Here is a 23,111-nt window from a genome sequence, read left to right on the forward strand (position 1 = left end):
GATTATTATTTCAGTTACAAAGTTTGATTCATTCAATGAAACCCTCAAATTATTCAAGCTATGGTAAAAATGAGTTCTAATTAGCATGGTCACCCATGGTACAAGTGCACACATGCTGGATTGGCAAATGCACATACCTGCTTTATTTTGTTCAGAATCAATTTTCTTCCAGATAAAAGAACAGTGTGGAGGCTACAATCATTTATACACCTATATGTATATATGCCCATACATACAGGACACATAAAATGCACACATTTTATATGACCCTAAGAACATTTCAAAGGCATTGACACACTACAGATTCAATTTTCTTTATCAATTTAAGTGTAGCATTTTGCTGAATATTTAAAATTAACACAACTTCTACTCTGCCAAATTTCCTAGAAACAGAAAATTCCATTAGGCAACTTTGAGAGCTTGAATGTTTCATGTTTAGTGACCAGCAGTCCTGAGGAAAGTGACTTTAGGGTTCTGGTGGACAAGAAGCTCCATGTGAGCTGCCAGTGTGCATCTGCAACCCAGAAGGCCACACATATCCTGGGCTGTGTTAAGGGAAATGTAGCTGTCAGGTTAAGGGAGGTGATTCTTCCCCTCTACTCCACTCTGGTGAGAGCCCACCTTGAGTACTGCGTCCAGCTCCAGAGCCCATTAGAAGAAGGACATGGATGTGCTGAGTGTGTACAGAGAAGGGCCATAAGGATGATCAGAGGGCTGAAGCACCGCTCCAATGGAGACAGGCTGAAAGAGTTGGGGCTGTTCAGTCTAGAGAGGAGAAGGCTTCAAGGAGACCTTTTTGTGGCCTTCTAGTATCTGAATGGGGCCCACAAGAAAGCTGGCGAGGAACTTTTAGGATGTCAGGTAGTGATAGGACTAGGGGGAATGGAGCAAAACTGGAAGTGGGTAGATTCAGATTGGATGTTATGAAGAAGTTCTTCACCATTAGGGTGGTGAGACACTGGAACAGGTTGTCATGGGAGGTAGTAGAAGCTCCATTCCTGGAAGTTAAGGCCAGGATGGATGTGGCTCTGAGGAACCTCATCCAGTGTGAGGTGTCCCTGCCCATGGCAGGGGGGTTAGGATCATAGAATTATCAAGGATCATCTAGTTCCAACAGCTCACAAGAGAAAAAGCTTTTAATTGTAATCACTGTCACTAAACACTTGATTGAAATAATTTGAAGATGTGGAACTCAAGTGAGAACATTTTTTGGTGTGACATAATGCATAACAGAATGCATGTGCTGCCAATAAATTAAACCATGTTCTACCATGTTATCTAACACTTGTGTTTACCTTGTTTTACTTAAAGTCAATAAAGATACAGTAAATTACTGTCATTACTCCAACTTAATTTCTCAACATACTTTTAAAATCAAAAATTATTTTCTTAAATTCAGAGATGCTCTGAAGGAGCCAGGGATTTCCTTGCAGGAGGTACCGCATTATATTCCACACTTTATGTAATGATAACATGAGCTCTATTACTAGAACAAAAATTAAATACCAAGCCTATTTCATACCTGCAATACTGACTGCACTCCAGCTCGTACATTTTGTTCTTCATTATCCATTTTGGGCATTTTATACAAAGCATCTTCGTAGCAGCCATTTCTTGCCCAGTTTGAATTTCTAACATGACTGGAGTTCATCCCTTTTTCCTGGAAAATACTTTTTTTTAATCTCAGAGATTTTGGGTTTATATTAAGGGTAAAGGATATTAAATAAGAAAAGGTTTAAGATGCATCTTGACACAACTATATTTTAAGATGTTTGTAGGAATTGTTTTTAAGTATCTGGATGAAATTACTATCTTCCTCATCCTTTTATTTGAATATAATCTTCACACATCTGAAGTCTGGCATTATTTATAATCCTTACATTGAAAATAGTTCATCAAACTATATTATTATTTAATATCATTTAAATGTAACTAACCACAACAAAAATCTACTGATAATGGATCAAAATGGTAGCTCGTTCATGCACCGTTTAATTCCCACTGTATTCTGCCAACAGATACTCTGACACCAAATTAAACCACATATAATCTGTTGAGGAGCAGACTTACCTGTCTACTAGCATATCAGAAGGATGTATAAATATTAACAAAAAATATTTTACCTCTTCTCTTTCTTTTACTTTCTCTGATGAATTGTGGTCAACAACATTTTCATCACAATCTGTAGAGGTGCACTGCATTACTTCTTCAGGTTCTTTCATAAATAAAGGCTTGTCTTCTTGCTGAATCCATTCCTGATAGACCTTTACCACTCTCCTCATGGCAGCTGCCTCACATATTGGCAACAGAAATGCCTATGAGTAGAAAAAGAAACAAAACAACAAAACCAAAACAGCTACAAAACTTTAATGTGTTCTATAATGTGCACATCCTATGGGTGAAAAGTGGGAAAAAGACACACACTGTAGGATCTTAACAAATCAACTACCCCTAACCTAAAGGTTTGCTCACTTTCATCTGTAAACTAAAAATGTGAGATAAAGTTTTAATAAGAAAACTTGTCAAGAAAGTACTTTGAAGCCTTCACTGCCAATGAGAGATATTAAAATCAGAAATAAGCTTTTTGCCATGAGGGTGGTGGAACACTGGAAATGGTTGCCCAGGGAGGTAGCTGAGGCCTCATCCCTGGAGATATTCAAGGTTAAGCTTGACACGGTTTTGGGCAATCTGATCCAGTTGAGGACATCCCTACTTACTGCAGAGGGTATTGGACTAGATGACCTTTAGAGGCCCCTTCCAACCCAAACAATTATCTGAATCTATGAATCCATACAGACATCCCCAACTCAACATTTAGCCTGCTGAAACTAAAACACACACTTCTCCAAAGTCTGCAAAACAAATGAGCAGAAGTTTCTATTGCATATTCCATTCAGAGGACTTGGTAAGAATAGTTAAATCAGTTCTAAGAGACTAAGAAAAAAGCAAGTGACACACATTACTGGTAGCCATGTATCTTACTTTAAGCTAAATGAAATTTAATAAACCAGTATCCTTAGAAAGGATTTAAAAAAACCTTCAGAATATTTTTTCTAATCCTACATTGACATTAGTGTGATGGCTGATCACTGCCCTCTTCAGGAAGTTTTCTGTGTCTGCTGCACTCCTAACAACTAGTCAGAAATGAGAAACTTTTAACATGTCAGGCTTTCATTAGCTATAAATACATTTACCAAAGACCACAACGCCCATTAGAAAATGAGCAGGTAAACTACACTAACAATTTTTATGAAGTCCATGGTGTGAATGGTGAAAACTCATTGTCGCTGTCTTTAAGGAGTGCCCAGTTGACACAAGAAGTACATTTTCTCCCTGGAAACAGGTATTTCATACCAGTATCACACTGAAAAGAGCTTTGAGGTGTGTGTGTGTGTGTTACAGAATTCAACTAAGAACTTCACAATTCACTGGTTATCCCTTATCACAGCTAACAGTCTTCTGCAAGTCCATAAGCATTTTTTGTACCCTGTAGTCTGATACATATAAAACCTTTTTCCTACAATCTTCCCATCATTCAGTATCACTGAAACCTCCTCCTGATTGGAATAATGTGGCCCCAGTGTTTTAGGAACAGTGAAAACATCTCACATATTAGAAATTAATTTCCACTTTTGGCTAAACAATTACTTTAAAAAAAATCTCACAAACACACAGGAAATCTAAATAGTTTAAAAAACTCTCAGAGTGCCCTGTGAAAAGAATGAAGAAAATTGCCCCTGCTGTCTCTTTCACTCTGGCGAGCAGTTTCTAAACTGACCATCAATAATAGAGACTTTACATTCAGTGCCTCAGACTCCGTAAACCCTTGAGCAGCAGCTCTATTCAGGTAACATCTTTATTTCCTTCATAGATTCACAGAATACCAGGTTGGAAGGGACCTCAAGGATCATTTAAGACCAACCTTTCAAGGTAAGAATGCAGTTTAAATGATGTAGCCCAAAACCCTGTCAAGATGGACCTTGAAACTGTCTTATCCTTCATTTGATCAAGCTCCTCAACACAGGGGATGTAGAAGAGTTTCTGGCATGTTTGCCTCATTCAGAAACATGCATTTCATCCAAATATTCCAGAGTTCTTAAATGCTTACTTTTCTGTTGATGAAAGCAATTAATGCTATGCATTTAAACTGAAAGTATATTTTTCTTAAGTATTTTTCAGAAAAATCTCTGCATCTTTTGATGTAGAGCACAGGGCATAAAGAAAGTCTGTATTTTCATACTCTCCCACATTCACATTATAAAGAGAGATTCCATTTTCTGGTTTATGCTCTACTGAAATTTGTTTACTAGCTTCAAAACACTATTTTGACTACTCTCAGCTTATATTTTTTGTTAGTTACAGCAGGGTCAGAAACAGAAGTCATTACCTTCTATAGCTATCTGTCCCACTCTCATGAACACTACCAAGATAAGGCCATCCAACTGCTCCTAAAACTGCTCTTTAGCAGCTGCAGACACCCACAGAAGGGTTATTTTTATTTGCTTGACTGTGAACTCTAACAGCAATAGGGTTGATGTATGAAATGATGAAACAATCCTATCTATGAGAACTGCAAAATTCAAATTAGATGCTGTTGAACTAGTTATTAAAGAAATAAGATCAGATAAATCAAGAACTGAGGATACTCTCCACAGAAAATGTTTCAAGATTTTAACTTTTCAACTCTTGAAGAAAAGATGATAGACAAAACCTGTATGTTTTTATAATGCAAAACCAAATACTCTTGAAGGAAAATCATAACATAAGAATAATTTACAATATAATATTCATTATTCTTGCATTTTAAAGAGGGCTCTTTACCTGTCGAAAAATCTCAGTTAGAAAATTAACATTGCTCCTTTTAGAAGAAAACACTTTTCGGACAATCTCAATATCAGTTAGATGCTCCTCATCAATACTGCAGAGACTGGAGGAACTTGGCTCTCTCTCTGTTAGGGTACTCGTGTTAGAATGAGATTGTTCTGGCTCTGCATTTTTATCTTGTTTATCTGTACTGTCATTTTTGCTGTCCTCCCTTGAAGCCATGCTTGCAGCTGCTCTCTGAAACAAAAATTAGTATTTTATAGTTCATCTTCAGTACAACAAGCAAACAGTGCAATCTAAGTCATATGACAGTACAGTTCAAAACAGTACAAAGAATTCAAGAGTAACAAAAAAAATCATTGTATTTCAAGGCTTTTTTACTTCTATTTGATTAAAAACAAAGTAGTAGAATTAAAAAAGCCAAAAACCTAAACCACTCAAAAACCTCAACCACTCTCAAGGTGAGTCCCTCTAAAATGAATTCATATTAGAAAATTAGTTTACAATTACTTTAATTCTTCATTAGTTACAACTATGGGAGGAGTGCACACCACAGACATACCAAATAAGAGAAAAACATGAAAACTTTTTTTTTTGTAGATTTAATTTTACCTGAATATTCTTTGGCACATTTTCACCTTCCATTCCAGGAATATGAGGTCCTGTATGAGGTTTTGGCTCAAGCCAGAAAGACACCAACCATCGAATGACAATAACACGAGCCTTGATGAAAGGTTCTTTTGTGCAATACATTGCCTCATTGGTTTCAGCATCTTTCTTAACCATTACATAGTGTGGCTTTGGTCTTATTTGTGGTATATCTGTAAGGAAATACAGCATCATGAAAATAGATGGAGAGAAAAACCTCTATATAAAAAAGAACTCCTAAAAACATAACCAACATGTGAACTTTCAAAGGTACTAGTCTTGTATTTACTGTCACATGACTCATGCCAGTACATGCCAAAATAGATGTGAAAATTTCAAGACTAGAGAACGAGACACAAAAGGGTTGTAGTTTCCTCCTAGAAGTAAACAGAATTTTTATTCCAAAAGACAGCAACTTGGTTTTGCAATGCAAAACCTCCAAATTTTTTAATCTGAGGTTCTGAGTGATCTGTTCTAGTGGGAGGTGTCACTGCCTATGGTGGGGGATTTGGAACTGGATGATTGTTGAGGTCCCTTCCAACCTAAACTATTCTACCATTTCTGTAGTCTTACATCTTTGTTTGCCTTTTGTTTTCCTAAAGAAGTGAAGACACTTTTCAGTTTTTTTTCCACCTTTTTTTAAAGTTCTGTGCTACACTCAATATTTAGATTTCAGCAAGATCACTACTTCACACTTCCACTGAAAATTAAAGTAGCAAAATAACTTCAGCAGACCAGAACGTGGCCCATACAAGTAAAACTATTTTCATACAGAATTAAGATATTGTCAAATTTATTTTTTGAATAAGTGTTTATAGCAATTAAAGTTACTAAACAACAAGTTATGCAACTCAAGTAATTTTGCAGCCTTTTAAGAGTCCTACATGTCACTTATACCTGATTAACAAACCTACTAAGAAAAGCAGTTGCAGCTCAGATGCATGGGATCACCATATTTCCTAATGCATCCCTAGAAATACGTCTGTGTTGAGTCTGCAGTAATCCACAACAAAGCAGTATACTTTAGTGATATGGGTGGAGAGTTGTTTAGATATAGATCCCAATATGTAATCATGGCTAGAGTGGGAGAGCTTTAATTCCTAACAGTATTTTAACAGTAGGAGATGCAATAAACACAGCCTCTTCTGGTCCTGCAAATTGGAGAAAGATGAAAAGATGAGAGAGAGATCCTTCTCCAAAGCCATCTGAGTTTCACAGCCTCAGTGTCTTATCTGCACTACCTGATTTTGCTGGAGCTGAGTGCTAGAGCCAGGGGCATACACCTTCCTGTGACTTAGCTGGAACATGATTCTGTACTGGCTTGCAGGGATTGTAAAGGAATAATGTCTAGCAGGATGCCAACTGGTAGAAATGTAGTTATTTGGGGTCTGTGACCTACAACTCCATTTTCTCCACCCCATATTCTACATGATGGTTCAGAACTGTTTCTCTTCTGTGTTAGCAACAAAAGATGCTGACATTGTCATCAGCATTCCTGAATATACCTCAGAACAAAGCAAGAGTCCTTCATAACAGAATGTGGATGACATTGACATACATGCTGAAAACTATACAAAGATGGGGGTCAGCAGCTGGGGGCAGGACACACACTGACAGACAATTTGTACATAAAGCACATTTCTACAGAGACAAATATCAATAGGCCAGTTCAACTCCGATGATGCAAAACATCATTTCACAACCCAAGACATACTACTAAACAGTTCTGCAATACTCAATCTAAAGCTACAAAACTTTCAAGAGTGAATGACATTTCCCCAGAAGCAATATGCCAGCTCTGTTCCTAGTTGTAGAAAGACAAGTGTGAGATCTACTCTGTTAAAAAAAGTAAATGAAGTTCATCTGAGGACTGATTATGACATGTGCTGACAGAACACAGAATGATGCTGGCATTTCAGAATCCTGATTTTCATCTGGTGACAGCACACACACAACAACAACAAAACAAACAAACGAGACATGGAAAGTGATGGTCCTTATCCAGATATGAAGAGTGATAGATTGGACTTCAACTCTTCCATAGGTTGTAGTACATGGCTAAGTTCCACAGTTTTACATGCCAGGAGGCAGTTCAAAGATACTAATGGTGGAAGTCAAAGAAGATGCAACGTAGTCACGCTAATGAACAGAAGATCGTTCCCTGATTGTATCTTTTCAATGCAAGATCAAGAGTTGTTGCAAGGCATACACCACGATTTCTGTCAGATTATGGCATCATAATCCAGGAGTAAATGCAGATAGCAGTAAAGAAATAATCAGTTGCTATCTAAACAATTAACTTACGACTTAAGTCAACAACAGTCTATTTGCCCGATTGCTGTAACGGTTTCCGTATTAATATTACAAATACAAAAACCAGAATGCAGCACCAGCACTGAGTATATGCAACTGTTCTATCTCAGCATCATTTCAAGAGTGATAAACTCATCATGATGCTGCTAAACTGAGGAATGTTTCCAGAACAGATTTTGAAGGTGAACCCACTATTACTAGCTGAAACATTACTTCTAGAGAAAAAAAACAACAAACCAAACTACATGACTCCTGCATACCATTCACCTAAGAAATAAATGAACAGAATACTTTTTAAAAGCTTATAGGGAGTTTATTTACTACAAATAAAACCACTACACTGTTTTCATCCTGTGAAAAACAGCAAGATAGTAAGAAAACTTAAAATCAAGATATCTTAAGTAGAAGCATCTAACAGCACGACAGAGAAGAAAGGAAGCAAATGCCTGGTAGTGCAGTAATCAAAAATACAAAAGTCAGTTCTTTCTGGTATCTATTAGCTTCCATCTGCAGGTGAAGGCTGCAGTACTGGTAGTATTTTCAAAAAGACAAGACATCCAGCAGATGTGCAGTAAACATCTTTGCAGCACAGTCTCCTGTAGGTTCTTGATATCATCTCAGATCATCCCCTCTCTCCTCTCAACTGTATTAGATGCTGCAGCTACTTCTCAGTCTTTTTCTTCTACTCCTTCAGTTTTTTTCATGTACTCTCGCATTTCTGTCCATATTGGAAGTAGATGTCAAGGATCCAGACGAGGACACTGATGTAAAAAGAAAACAGAAGCTTATTAGATAAACTCAAATAGCACAAATGCAAATATTCCCTTTCTTCAAGTTTCCATTTTTCCTTTCTATTTTGTTTTGGGCTTGTCCTACACCCCACCCTTTCCCTCTGGGAAATTCACATGAGCTGGTGACAAAAAGAGCAGGAAGCTAGCTGTAGGTGGTGGAAGAGACACACAGGGTAGAGAATGAAAAGGCTACCGAAAGCACAGTTATGATAGTGGACACTTGTAGTTTTATTCATGCTTACTTTAAAGCAATCAAAGTTTCAGAAGGAATGAAGAGCTGTGGAGAGTTCTAGGACAGCCCACTTTATTATTTCCTTGTAGAAACTGCATGCAAAAGGCACGTTACTATGATGGAAGAATCATCTCTGGAATCTTACTGCCTATGTGTAGTTTACTAAACAGAAAGACTATCTTTCAGAATGTAAACAGACATTAAAAGACATTCAACAAAAGAAACCCCAACAGTCTCAGGGGCTCCTGTAAGCCTCACTTACAACAGGTTCTGATTAAATGAAATGCTTGGTGGTTGTTACTGTAACCAATATCTGAAAATCTGCCTTACCAGAAAGAAGTCAAAAATATAGAAATGCAATATACTATCTCCAGTAAAGACCTTTGTAAGTGCTTGCTTACTACAACTACTGCTTTGATTTGTAACTCACAACTCCTCCTAAATTAAACATTACATCAGTAACAGAAGACCTGTTTTTAGTAGCAGGCTCAGTGCCCAAGTTTGCTTTATTTTCTGCCTAAATGCTGTCAATCTGGTTCAAAACAGGCACAGAACTGTTTTCAAAGTGCTTGGGAAGAGGCATGCCAGAGAAGAAAACTTTGACGAGAAAGAACTATTCTACTTACCAGTGTTTCTGTGGCCTTCATTACTGTATGATTCCCAAAATTCTTTGCACAACTTGAGGCTCAGACAGTAGCTTTGAAGATCTGTGCCCATTTCTTCCCATTTCCCATTGTCCTCTTCTTTACTAAGGCCTTGGAAGTTTATTGTTTGTGGTTCACAGAGCAGAGGACTACAGTAACACTTCTATGGAAGACTCAGGATCTTCATAGAAAGATAGTTTCCACATTTCTTGTTTGAGGATGTCAAGCAATGGTAGGTTTTCTTTCTCAGCATTGCTTGCCATACTTCTTGTAGCTATTTTATCAGTGAACCTCTTTGGTATCTTCATACAAGTCTTGCTCTATTGTCATTTATGGATGAATTCACACTGTTTCTTCTCCCCTAGATGAGAACGTCCACTGTTTGTCTTTCCCAGAAGAATATGGTTTTGAAACACAATCTCTGAAGAAAGCCACAATCCAAATACATGGACTGGCAGAAGCTAAGACCTTTTCCACAATCTTCTCTGACAGCTTGGCTTCAGAATATGAAATTGTGTCTAGAGACCACTACTAATCCTTTTGAGATGCTGCATCAACAGGTAAGAGAAGTGTGCATCCATATTATTCAAGTAATGACACAGCAGCTTAGAGCCTTTATATGTGGTGCTGCTTTGTGAACAACAGTCTTGAACTGTTGGCTGACATCCAACATGTGCAGGAGAGCATTCAAATGTGAGGTAGCAAATCAAGATATGCAAATGATCTTCTAGAAGAGACTAAAAACCTCAAAGCAAAACTCTAGCTAGGTTTGATTAGCAAACACCTGAAATTCTGCTTTCTCTATGGAAAAACACATTCTATCACCACCAGCTTTGAAGATTGTGTTAAATCTTGGCTTCCTCTTCCCACTGCAAGCTTCTGATAAAATACAGTTGACACAAAAACACAACTAACTTTGCCCTGTCTGACCTGTTCGCAAGCACTGTATGATCTAAACACTACAGAACTCTACAGATAAAGCCAACACGCTCCAAAGAACAGAACACTAACACCTCTTATCTCAGCAGCAGGAGTTTTTCGTCACAGCACCACTTAAATCGACAACAGAGGTCACATTAAAGATCTGATTTACAAGGATTTAATTTACCTGACACAGGTAGCAAGCTTGGCCCTAGTGAAAGGATGAGGTATCTCCATGAACAGAGAATTAAAAACCATGAATGGGAACCACAGTGTGTTCTTTTATAAGAAACACTTCTCTATGGGCAACATGATTTGCTTAAATGCAAACAATTATTTGCAACAATGCTTTGCAATATTCTCTAGTAGAGAAAAGGCAATGATTGTAACTGCTGCATTAACACTTACCAAGTATCGGGTTATATAAGCTGGTCTCCTTACAGATGTTTGGGAAAATGGAAGGTAAGTAGTATTTCTTAAAATTTGAAAACAAAAATGAAAATCCCTTTTCCTGGTTTTCCTTGTTCTTCCATTCCAAACTCTTAACCTTAAAAAACAGGTTGCATAAATTAAATGTCTAGAAGCAGAAGATAAAGACAACTGATGCAATGTCTTTGTTACAAGATATTTCTTTGGAACAAGTTCATATGCATTTTAACAAGCATTTTTAGAAAGATGGAACAGAAACTAGCTGGGAAATGTCTCAAAGAAAGTCTGTACTCCAAAACATTACTTCAAAATGAACATATCAAATACTGAAAATACTACAAATACATCTGCTTTTATGGCCATCTTGCCAATTCAAGCAATAAACTCAAGTGAATTCTTTTTAATAAAACCTTGTGTATTTTATAAAGTTTTAAAAGGACAACTATTCATGGTACCCTGAAAATTTGTCTCAGAATTTCTTTCAAAGCATTTCAACTAACAAGTATCCATATACTTACTACAATAGGTACTTGGATTAATTTGTGCAGTTGGCAATACGAAACAAGTTTGTCAACCACAAGCAGCAGAAGATATGACTTTGTGTTGAATTACACAAATCTACTTTCATGCATCGTTAAGTGCTAACTGACAGCTCTTGTTTCCACTCTGTGCTGCAATCTGATGTCAGATCTGTGGTAACAGGCCTGTGAATCCTCACAGAGAAGGTAAGTGAAGATTTTTGAGGAGAATTTTATGAAGGACACTTGAGGGAGAGGCGAAGAGAAGCAATGTTTAAAACATTTTAATACAACTCTGCAGTGCTACTTGTAAATGTCTTCTTGTAACAGATAAACAGGCATTAGCTTTTTCATACTTGTTTTTCTGAGAACTACAGCACATACCTGAATGACTATGTATTTCAAAAGTGCTTCTAAGAAGTAACTTGTTAAATCTTCTTGTCCTTTATCTCCTGATTGTGGAGGCACAAGTGGAGTAATTTCCTCTATAGTTACTTGAGCTATTAAAAAAAAAAAAAAAGAAAAAAAAAAAAAAAGTACATCTAACATTTAGAACATTTTTTTTCATGTATAAATATTTATCAAGTAATGAAATTAGAGATGCAGTGGACTAAACAGAGACAGATACAAGCAAAACAATGAAACACAGATTAATGAAAATTTGGACATTTTAGCTAATAAACTACCTTGGAACTGAACCCTCACATACATAAAAGCACAGCAGATAACTAAATTTTCCTTATGTATCCTGGGAATCTACCTGCCAAGAAGAAATTTTTACAGAAGGTGTAATCCATTTATTTTGGAATTTATTAATGTACATAGCAAATTTTTGTCTGCAGAGCTATCCCACTGCAAAATTCCTCTGCCAAGTTTCAGCAAATTTTCATTACCAGTCAAGGTGACACTGCTTACTTCTACAAATCAATGCTTGTTTCAGCTCTAAAACATTGGGTGGAGATGGAAAAAAGGCAACAGCATGTAATGTTCCGAGGAAAGCAGTTAGCTTCTTACTCACTTTTACATGAATGACCCCATCCAATTGGAATTAATGAGCCTACAATCCTGCTAACAGGAATAAATTGAGTTAGGAGGCAAGAGGCTCCCTCCCCAAAGTTATTAGTATCTGATATTGCTAGAGTGAAGGGAAAAACTGTCGTAAGACTCATCTTAAGAGAAAAATCATCCTCACTTTACTGATTAGGGTCAAGATAATAATCCTCACATTAAAAACACATAATTACAAAGTATAAAAACCTGATTTCAGAATGCTCAAACCTTTTCCCTGAAACAAACTCCTCTAGCCTCAGGCTTTGTATTTTCAAGGTCGAATTCTTTTGAAAAATTCTGAACCACAAGACTATCATAGCTTTGCCTGCTTGGTCACACACAGACACAGCAGAAAGATCAACTATTTGGCCTCATGCATTGCCCTAACCACCACTCATTCTCCTGAAGGCCATACCAGAAACTGCTTTGCATAGCTTACTCTCCAAAGCACGGCCAAAGCCAGCGCAAATGTTCAACACAAGTAGAATCTGTCTGGGTCAGTTTGCAGTAGATGTGGCTTCTGACTGTAATTATTGAGAATTACAACACATTAGGCAGCTTATTTAAGTGGTAAACTACTATAGCCATATTTTTTTTTTAAACATCAAAAAAGGCAAAACAAAACCAATCCACTCTGAAAAGAAAAACAAACAAAGAAAAGATAAAGTTGTTAATCAAAGACCTGATGAATTGCCAGGAAACAAATAATGGCTCTATAATGTCCTTGGGTACATCTGTATATTAGTTTTTTGTTACTTCTACTTGCCTTTTCTGTGCTAGGAATCAAATTATAGAGAGATTTGAGGAGTATGAGCAAATTACTTACTTTCTTGAACGTTAAGTGGAGGGTTAATGAGATTATCTAGTGTTCGGGGGCCATATTCAGACTGTGGTGATGAAAATCCAGGAATCAAGCAAGAAAACATCCATAGTTGTTCTTTACTACAGTTATTTTGAAGTGCTTGCAGCCACAAAAGAAAGAGGCGCACACCCTCTCGCCGTATCTTAAAGAACAAAACAAAAAGAACCAGTTAACTTGTCCCAAAAGGTAGAAAAGCATTTCCATTTGACCTAGAGGGAGAAGGGGAATGGCAGAAAAGGTGAGAATGTATGTATGACCACCAGCAGAGCTATGCTAGGCTCCTGCTGAAATGCAAGAACAGCCTTGGCACCTTCACTGCTGGTTGCCTCACAGAATCTCTTTCATAGGGTCTTCTCTAAAAGAAAAGGAAGAAAACCAACATATGTCTAATCACTTGGCCTGACTAGAACACTGAAAGATGCCACATGAGTTTTCCAGGAAATACAAAGACCATAAGAAAACTTCAAAATGTGTTCATGAATTATGAGACAGTGAGCTTTTTGTAGCAGAAAGGCCCATTCTATCCTCTTCAATTCTTTCTTTAAGAAAATTGATGGAGGCCTAGAGTGGTCTTCTCCTGGCCCTCCAGAGAATTTCAGCACCAGTAAAAACCGTAGGTGGTTTATAGAGGAGTGGCACAGTTGTATGCTGCAATATCAAAACTACGTTATTCTTTGGCATAGACACTCTTCAACTTCTAAGACAGCCTGATCTCCAAACCCACAAAAATTCATCCTTATTTTCTTATTTGCATTTTAAAGTATTTAGCCAAAAGTAATATGTGACTTTTTCCAATACCTTTAATGAATTTCCAGTGTGAAGAAGCTTCTTTAAAATCAATCCTAAAAAGATGGAAAACATATAGACATTGATACATACATACTAACACATATTAAAATCATGATATATATTTGTTTGTTCTTTATTAAGATGTCAGAGTTCTCGGTCAGACTTGATAGTGGCTTTTAAACAAGTCCTTGGCATTCTCCAGTTTAATCTTGGTGAACTTGATATCCTCAGGCAACTCTCTATGCCAGAAGGAAAAAAAAAATATACCAAAGATCACCTTTCATACCTTCCTCAAAACCCACAACACAGCTTTCTCCCAAGACTCTTTCGAATATGTACATTAAATGACTCTCAAATCATTAATGTGCATAGTATCAGCATTCCCCATTTACAAATACAGATCTCATCATAACTTTGAAATATATTACTGAGAGTGAAAAAAAAAATTACAAAGCAACTTCCACCTGCCCTTGCTCCTTCTCAGCCACTGTTCTATTTCCAGATTCTCAGACTTAATTCTATATGGAAGAGCATTCATTACATTGGTGGGGATAGTTGTTTTGTTTCCTTTATTTTCTTCCCCTAGCGTAGTTTCAAGAGTCTGAAACAGGGAGCAGAACTGGATGAGTATCTGTCTCAGTTGCTCTGGTTCAGCACAGGTGGTATTAGGTTATTCTAGACATGTCCCTGTTTTGTCATTTAAAGGTTAAGGAACCAAGTAGCACCAACTAATGATAGCTACTACTAAAAAAATAAGAAAAAGAAAGGAAATCTGCTTACCAATACTATGAAATTGCCACCTTTGATGAATCCTTTCTGGAAGGAGTTGCAAAATTTTCTACAAAAGAAACAGAACCCAAAGATCCGTGTTGCAAATAACACTCTCAGGAGACCTAAGAGTGCTTTCACAAAGCCCACAGAACAGAAGCTGAAGAGTTAACTCAAAAAATTTCCACACTGCTTTCCTTGGAAGCACTACTGTCCTTTCAAGACAATCCCATTCCTAATGCTAAGAAACCCAAAGGTTCCAACACACTGTCTGGCAAGTCATTCATCAGAGACTTCAAAGGTTACCAGAGTTTATCTGGCTCTACTCTCTCCCCACTGGATATTGCGTATAGTACAGACACATTAGCACTCATTTCCCAAATGAATTCCTGGCTGTGGCCCTTCAGCAGCCTGCACAGCTGCTTCCAAAGCACAGGTCATCTACTGCCCCCTCATGAAGGAGCTGGTGAACAAATTAGCTCTTTTCAGATTCACTCTACTTGTAATAACTAACCGTACAGTTTTAAGCACCAATGTGCTCACTAGAAACAGACAAAAATACCTCCCAAAAGCCTCTCTGAATTTGTAGTCAACCATGGAATAAGCATTCATCAGCTTTCAATTTTAACTATTTTTAAAAAACACAATCCTTATTATACACCTAGAAACCTCCACTGAAAAACCAAAGAAAAACTTGACATTCTAAGCTATTTCTAATCTCCACTCAGAAATGTTCTGATTTCATTAAATTAGTATCAAAGACCTCTTAATTAAGATGTGCTTTTCAGAACGCAGTTGTGAAATGCTGTTTTCAAATAACAAATCTTTTTTGCACATAAAAGGTATCTATGAAAGTTAATTCTGCAGTAATCATCTATTATGAGAAAAAAAATCAGAGATAATATGCAATCAAAAGCTCAAACAGATCATGAATAATCAGAAACCACTTTTCTTAGGATTTTAAAGTGTATAATACATTTCTGGGGGGGAGGGAGAAATGCAATCAATAATGGCAAAACAATGAGCTCTCTGCAGATGCAGAAAACATTTTTTCCAGGTAGGACATCTTCCTGCAAAACTGCAAGTCAAATTATTTTTCTTCTCACACAAAGCAATATATTTAACCTTAAGCAACAGGAAGGAGGAATGCAGTTGAATATAACATGTATTTCTAGGCAACTGGAGAAGAGCTGTATTTAACAAGACTTAAGTCAAAGAAAAGAAAAATCATACAGGAATAACCAAGTTATCTTACCTCAAAAATAAAAAGAATAGAATCTAATTCTTCTCTCTGAGACTTGTGACCTAGATGCAATTAAAAATGAACAGAAGATGCACTTTCACTAGGAAAACAAAACGTAAATACAAAGATTCTTAGATGTGACAAACAAACCCTTGCATTTCTACATTCAGAATTTTGCACTCCTGCAAATGAAAGAGTACATTTCATAGTTAAGGTTTACAACAGTTTGTGTAACTTCCTACGATGGCATCAATTACACAGTTGGTTTTTTTACACCAAAACCTTAGAATAAATTCTGCAGAATGCAGCAGTGTAACACCTTAAGAATCCTCACTTTGTAAAAGATGCAAAACCAGTCATCAGAGAACAAACATTCCTTGCTCACCTCCACTGCATGCACATCTAATTACTCTGAATTTACTTGCAAAGTCAGTGCTTATGCGTATTTCTTCAGAGCCAATTCTGCCACTTGTGACCAAAGATACACAGCTTATTTATCACATCCTGCTTTACTTTATGCCAAAAAAAAAGCACCAAGACAAAAAGGTTCCATTTTAAATGCTTACCTTTTTGCTTAAGGCCTACTTCAATAGTTACAAAGTTTTCAAAGAACACATAGTATATATGTGAGAAATGTAGGTCGAAAAACTGTTTGAGGTCGATGGATTCTGCATTCTCTGAAAAACAGAACAGAACATTATTTTTCTTTCTTTGAAATAGTCAATGTCAACCACAGGACAGCACTATACAGTAATTAGAAACAGACATATTGAAAAGAAAAACTATTCTTGGTAAAGAAGCAGTTCTTGAGGTTTTCATTGCTTTGAAGTGAAGGTAATGAAATTCAATATGGCATGGCAGAAGTGCCTAGTGAACTTTAAAACAGGAATCAGGGTCTTCTAGCACACTCACTGCTTGCCTGACATTACTGCCTGCAAATCACAATCAGGAATCAGAATTTCTTCAGGACTAGCACTGCACAGATGAATGTTGTTTTAATTGTTAATTTAGTAGAAATAAAGCTAATGATGCTGCCCAAAGTCTACAACAGAAAGAGCTTCACTATCCTCTAACTAATTACTAGATATGACTAAGCTTACTTAAGTGGGAGAAGGGTGGTGAGGATCACCTCTGCTCTGGAGAGTGAAAAAGTTGGAAGTAAACAGCAGAACTAGATTCCCACTACTGTCTCTCTACTCCAACATACACTTTCCTTTTACAGTCTGGCCCAATTCCTCACATTCCTTTGACAATGTGGTCTCAGGAGATCAGGAGTTGGGATCTCAGGGATCCTTGAGGGGTAAACATCACTGTGACTACAGAAGGATGTCCTTTCTTGTGTACTCTGGAAGGTTTCCAGACTCTCTTCTTACAACCCCCTAGAGGATCTTTGTGCAAATCCTCACTTAAAGAAATCTATAATTTATCTAGATTAATTTTAAAAGGATTGTTTTAATCACATCTTTCAAGCCTTAGTACACACCGAACCAAAAGACACTCCTTGTCCTGTTATTTAACTACATTAGGCTAGAGAAAACAGCTGGACAGAATGACAGTATGGAAGCAGAGGAACAGAGAGACAGCACTTTAAAAAGAGAAACTCCTTCCTTTCAGAGTATTCATCTGAAACAAACAAACAAAAATCCTAAAATCACAAAGTAAGGAAAAAAAACCCCAACCAAGTACCTTTATACTCTTCACCAGCTCTATAAGCAGAGGCATCACTTCTCTCTCTATAGAGATATCTTTCCATAAGTACCCATCTAATTCTTTATCAGATCTTTGTTTTTATCATTTGTAAAATGGCATCAATATCTATCATCTCACATGACTGGATACACAACTGGTACAGTTGCATATGCATAGAAAGAATCAATTAAAAGGATGGCCAAAAGCATGGCATATTTTGAGTTCTATTTTATTATGTCCCTCTTAAGAGGACTCTCAATGTAATTTTATCACAAATCTTGCTATAAACCCTTCCAATACACATCTAATTTTTCTGCTAAAGTCTTACATGATCAGTGTAGGGGAGACAGAGTGGCTTTAAAGAAGACAGAACTGTATTAACAGCTAAGAGCAACTCTTGAAACAAGGTGGCTTAGCTAGCAATAAACTTAGTGGTCCAGAACAGTGAGCATGTGTCTGACCATCTGCAGGATTAGCAAACCTCCCCCAGTTTTGCAGAAACTGCTACACCACTTACAGATCCAGCAGTTGAATGCTAGTCTAAAATAGTAAAGTAAGGACAAAGGGAGGAAAAATAAAACCACTTCAAAACCAGATGGTCAGGGCAAGCACACAAGAAATGGATTTATGACTGAAGCACAGGCATAACTATTGCAACCGCTTCCACTCATGGGGCAGAACTCTGAGTTCTAGACCACAGACAAGAAAATAGAAGTAGGAAGCAACTCCACAGGTTTTCAAGAGAAATAAAAGGAAAAAGAAAGCAATGACACAGTTTCTGGAGAGAAGAAGGTGGTAGAAGACAATATTTTAATCCATGTATTTAACTGTTCAAAAGCAATTGTACTGCAATGGTTCACTTGATGCAAAGGAGCAGAAAACATCAGTTTCAAACCTAAAAGGTTCTAAAGCAGTTAAACAGAGTCTCTGCCAATCAACATACAGGAATACTATGTTTTTTGTAGGCACATAAAATGTTTCATTTCCTGAAACAGGCTCTCATTCTTTCCCCACACATGGGTCAACTCTGAAGCAGACAAGAAATACAAATCAAATGTATTCTTAAAAGACTCAACACAACAGTTTGTAGGCAGACCCATGCCATTAACATTAAAACCCAATTAACACTAAAAGCATACCTTCAGAACACATCTATAGCTCGGAAGAGTAGGATGAAAATAAAATATTCCTTGGCTTTGCAACTTTTCTGGCAAATGCATTTCACTCTGATTTCTTCCTAAGATAACACTTGATAGCATAATCAAAAGTTGGAATTCAAACTAAAGAGTTAACAACAGATACATTCTTGCAATAAATTCCACTCTTGTAATAAATTCCACTTGCAATCTTCAGTTGGAAGAAAACAAAAATGTATCTTTTTATTCAATAGAATAATGAAGAATTATTGCAAGGAAGGTTGAGGGGGGGAGCAGATACAACATAGAATTCATAGAAACACTAAGGTTGGAAAAGACCTTTACAATCATCTAGTCCAACTCTAACCCAACTACCACAACCACTAAACCATATCCTGAAGAGCCACATCTACATGCTTCCTGAGCACCTCCAGGGATGGCAGCTCCACCTTCAGCAACCTGTTCCAATGCCTCTCCACTCTATCAGAAAAGAGTTTTTTTCTACTATCCAGATTAAACCTTCTCTGGCACACTGTAATCCCATTTCGTCTCATCCTGTCACTAGTTATTTGGAAGAAGAAACCAACACCAGCCTCTCTACCACCTCCCTTCAGGTAGTTGTAGGGAGCAGTAAGATTTCCCTTAGCCTTACCTTCTCTAGGCTAAACAACCCCAGCTCCCTCAGCTGCTCCTCTTATGATGTGCCCTCCAAATCACCCATCAGCCTTGTTGCTCTTCTCTGCACATGCTTCAGGACCTCAATGTCTTTTCTATATTGTGATCCCCAGAAATGAACACCATGCTCAAGCTGTGGCCTCACCAGTACTGTGTATAGGGGAACAATCACTTCCCTATTCCTGCTGACAACAGTTTTTCGTACAGGCCAGAAGGCCATTGACATTCTTGACCAGGTGGGCACACTGATGGCTCATGTTCAGCCAGCTGTCCACCAGCACCCCCAGATTCTTTTCCATGGAGCTGCTTTCCAGCCACTGTCCCAAGCCTGTAGGCATTGCTTGGGGTTGTTGTCACCAGAGTGCAGGACCCGGCACTTGGTCTTGTTAAACCTCATTATGTTGACCTCGGCCCATCAATTTAACCTGTCCAGATCTCTCTGCAGTGCCTCCCTATCCTGGAGCATAATAATGTAGACCATAGAAGAGTGTGATGTGGAAATCATCTAGTTTGACCGCATGCATTTGTCATCCCTTTCCACAGCTACATCTATAATGAACACAATCCATATGACTAATAGATGCACAGAGAGACTATGACCCTCCTTGCTTACTTTCAAAAAATCCAGCTGTAAGCTGCTATTACATCTCTCTTAATTAAGGATCTGTTCCCTTTTTTTTTCCTTGATGACAATATCTCTGTAACATTCAGTTCACCTTTATGCTTGTGATGAACTAAAGATACAGCTATTCAGTTCTCTCATCTTGAACCATTTTCTCCAACACTGTCTCTTCTCTGTGTTCTCCCAAAGTATCATGAATGCTGCTTACAGAAGTCAACATAATATCCTCTGTAAGGAGCATATGTATGTCCTTTTCATTGAGCCCTGAATTGGGAATTGGAAGGAATTATCTTTGACTACTTAAACTTTTCTGCTTTCTTAAAAAGGACGCAGCCTTCTTTCTACATGAAGTTGGATGACACAAAAACAGACTTACAGTACATTTATTTTTGAGCAAAAGAACTTTGTATTCTCTTACATTCTCTTACAGCGATTCATGTAGTACAAATTAATGTATTCCTTGTGTTCCTGGTACTTATGTCCAGACTGAGAGGACGTAAGGACTCAGAAACAAATCTGGAACCATATAAAATAGTTTTAAAAGTTTTTCTGTATAGGAGAGGAGGAAATGGGACATTACTGCAGTTCAACAATGCATGCACTAAAGCTTTGACTATACGAAGCATAGTTCCGGGGGGGGGGGGGGAAGAGGGAAAGGCATCCTATAATTTTTACTGGTTCTATTAACTATATTTGAGCCGCTGGGAAATTTAAACTAGAACCAAGACAACGTGATCATTGCATTAAATGCGTTTCCAGTAGTGCTTTCTGGATGTTTTTTAAAGGAAAAAAGGTACATTTAGGTACAAAGTGACACCACACAGCTGCTCTGTCCCTTTTTTCTCACATAAGACTTTTCTCGAGGTAGCTTCAGCTCTGTTGTGGTTTAGCGTTAAGCAGGTAGATCAACTTTCTTGGTTCAATTTTTAAAAACCATATTCAGACTTATGTATTTCTACTCTATTTTGATGCATGAAATAGAGAACAGAACTAGAAGTGGAAGACTAGTTATCTTATCTATTTGCATGACTTGCATTACAAAAGCATTCAAGTTGGAGCTGTTGCAAAGAAGGACTATAGAACAAAGAAAGAAGCAACAACAAAACACACAAACACCAACAAAAAACAAACAAATGTAAACCTATGGGAAACAAAACAAAACAAAAAACACAACAAAAATCCATCAAAAGGAAAAAAAATCACAACAAAGCAAACCCAAGAAAACCACAACAAAAGCCACAAACAAACCCACCAACAACTAAGCAAAACCCCAGTCCACCTACCAAATTCTGTGCTTACAAGTGACTGTATGTTTAGGAAACCTACTTTCCTATACTTTCAAGTGGCCAACTCTTCTTAGGAACCTACTTTTAAGTATTTTTAAATGGTCATGTCTTTTCAAGGTTATCACTCAAAATTTTCTGAAAGTTAACATTTTTTTATATCTTACTGAAAGGAGTGTTAAGTGTCTACACAGATCATTTTAGGAACAGAAGATTTTCCTTTTATTGAAAAATATATTGTTCTGCTACACAGCTCTGCCCGAGAGTAAACTCATCCACCCCAGTGTTTTTATTGTGGTCCAATTATCAGCACATTCCCCTTTAGCCAGGAATAATTTGTATCCACAAAAGTGTTTAAATATGAACCTAAGTCTCTAATATCAAAGGAGGATACTATTTCACTAGCACATCATACTTTAAACTATAAGAGTACCACCTCGGAAAGCTTTTAAAAAAACCTCTTTGTCAGATGTAAAACATGAAGCAGAAAAAGCAACACAAATTTTTACTGCGTATTTCCACTTGCAAGGGATCATCTGAGCTGGATTCTGCAAAGGTACCACATTTACACATACAACATCCCAATCCTATATAGGAAGAGGATGGCTGTAGGCTTTAACTTATACAGAAATTTGTTTTATTTTCTACATATTACTCTACAAATTATTATAAACCATTCCACAATAATTATGTATTTACAAAATTAGATGAGTTAGAAAGGGAAACAGATCTATACTATTTAGATGATTAAAATATTAAAGCAAGTAACCTGTACTTTCGGTACAAGGCAGAACTTTAAAGGTAAATAATAAGAAAACTTCAAAACAAAGTTCCATACAGATCTTTGACATGTATTAACTTAATCTGAAGTGAACATTAACATTCACTGGTTCACATAAATTTTTGCAGAAATTTAGCATCAGCTTTTGACAGAATAGTCTACATTAGTGCAGGCTGAGTTGTTAATTTTACATTTGATTTTAAGCCTTTCAGAGCTAGATAGGATTATCTATCTATACCAGTATATATAGTATAACAAAAACCTTATCCTGTCGGATTCCAAGATTTACTGGCCTTTAAGTCACTTTCCCTTATCCTTACCCAAAAATAAAGTAACAATGACAACTGCAACAAACAATAACTTGGAATTCAGCCAGACTTCCAGTTCTATTTCTGTAAAGCACAAGACTGTTACAGACTCATGTGTCCAGCATGAATTCTCATAACAAACTGCTGCTGTTTGAAAGCAAGAAGTTTCTGAGTGCCATCAATTTCAGTTAACATACAATGAAATTGTCCAGTAGAACTTACCCATTCTTAATCGTTCAAGCTGAAAAAATTAACAGATGCTTTACAGCAAAGCAGTACAGAGGCTTGGCTACATGGACAGTGGAATTGAAAAGCATGTGGTTTACAAAGGTTAAGTGGAAAATCTCTGCAACTAAGTGCTGGCTCTGGCATAGTTACCAGACTGTCAAAATGAGAGAGACCTGATCACAAGCCACAATGTTTCAAAGAGTGAGCTGCAAATATAAATCTACTCAACAAGTCCTTAATATTAATCCTTACTGTTTCATAACACTAACATCTGTGAATAAAAAAAAAGTCACTCTTTTTAAAAAGGTAATTTGTCAAAGTATTTTTGATAGTTTTGGTACCTTCTGGTATCTTTTA

The 23,111-nt window shown here is 37.1% G+C and overlaps 1 protein-coding gene across 3 annotated transcripts in view; it reads right to left on the bottom strand.

Moving 5' to 3' along the window:
* RALGAPA1 (Ral GTPase activating protein catalytic subunit alpha 1) overlaps nt 1–23,111 on the bottom strand; it is a 145,074-nt gene that overhangs the window by 115,376 nt on the left and 6,587 nt on the right. For all 3 annotated transcript variants that reach the window (XM_064148946.1, XM_064148965.1, XM_064148955.1), the window contains exons 2-12: nt 16,599–16,709; nt 16,045–16,094; nt 14,802–14,859; nt 14,031–14,074; nt 13,197–13,374; nt 11,705–11,820; nt 10,782–10,920; nt 5,437–5,645; nt 4,822–5,061; nt 2,124–2,315; nt 1,523–1,660 (exon numbers count right to left, since the gene is read on the bottom strand). In XM_064148946.1, the coding sequence (XP_064005016.1) occupies nt 1,523–1,660; nt 2,124–2,315; nt 4,822–5,061; nt 5,437–5,645; nt 10,782–10,920; nt 11,705–11,820; nt 13,197–13,374; nt 14,031–14,074; nt 14,802–14,859; nt 16,045–16,094; nt 16,599–16,709 (1,475 nt within the window). The remainder of the gene's footprint in view (nt 1–1,522; nt 1,661–2,123; nt 2,316–4,821; nt 5,062–5,436; nt 5,646–10,781; nt 10,921–11,704; nt 11,821–13,196; nt 13,375–14,030; nt 14,075–14,801; nt 14,860–16,044; nt 16,095–16,598; nt 16,710–23,111) is intronic.

The sequence above is a fragment of the Pogoniulus pusillus genome, chromosome 1 (assembly GCF_015220805.1).
Source record: "Pogoniulus pusillus isolate bPogPus1 chromosome 1, bPogPus1.pri, whole genome shotgun sequence".
Classification (NCBI taxonomy): domain Eukaryota; kingdom Metazoa; phylum Chordata; class Aves; order Piciformes; family Lybiidae; genus Pogoniulus; species Pogoniulus pusillus.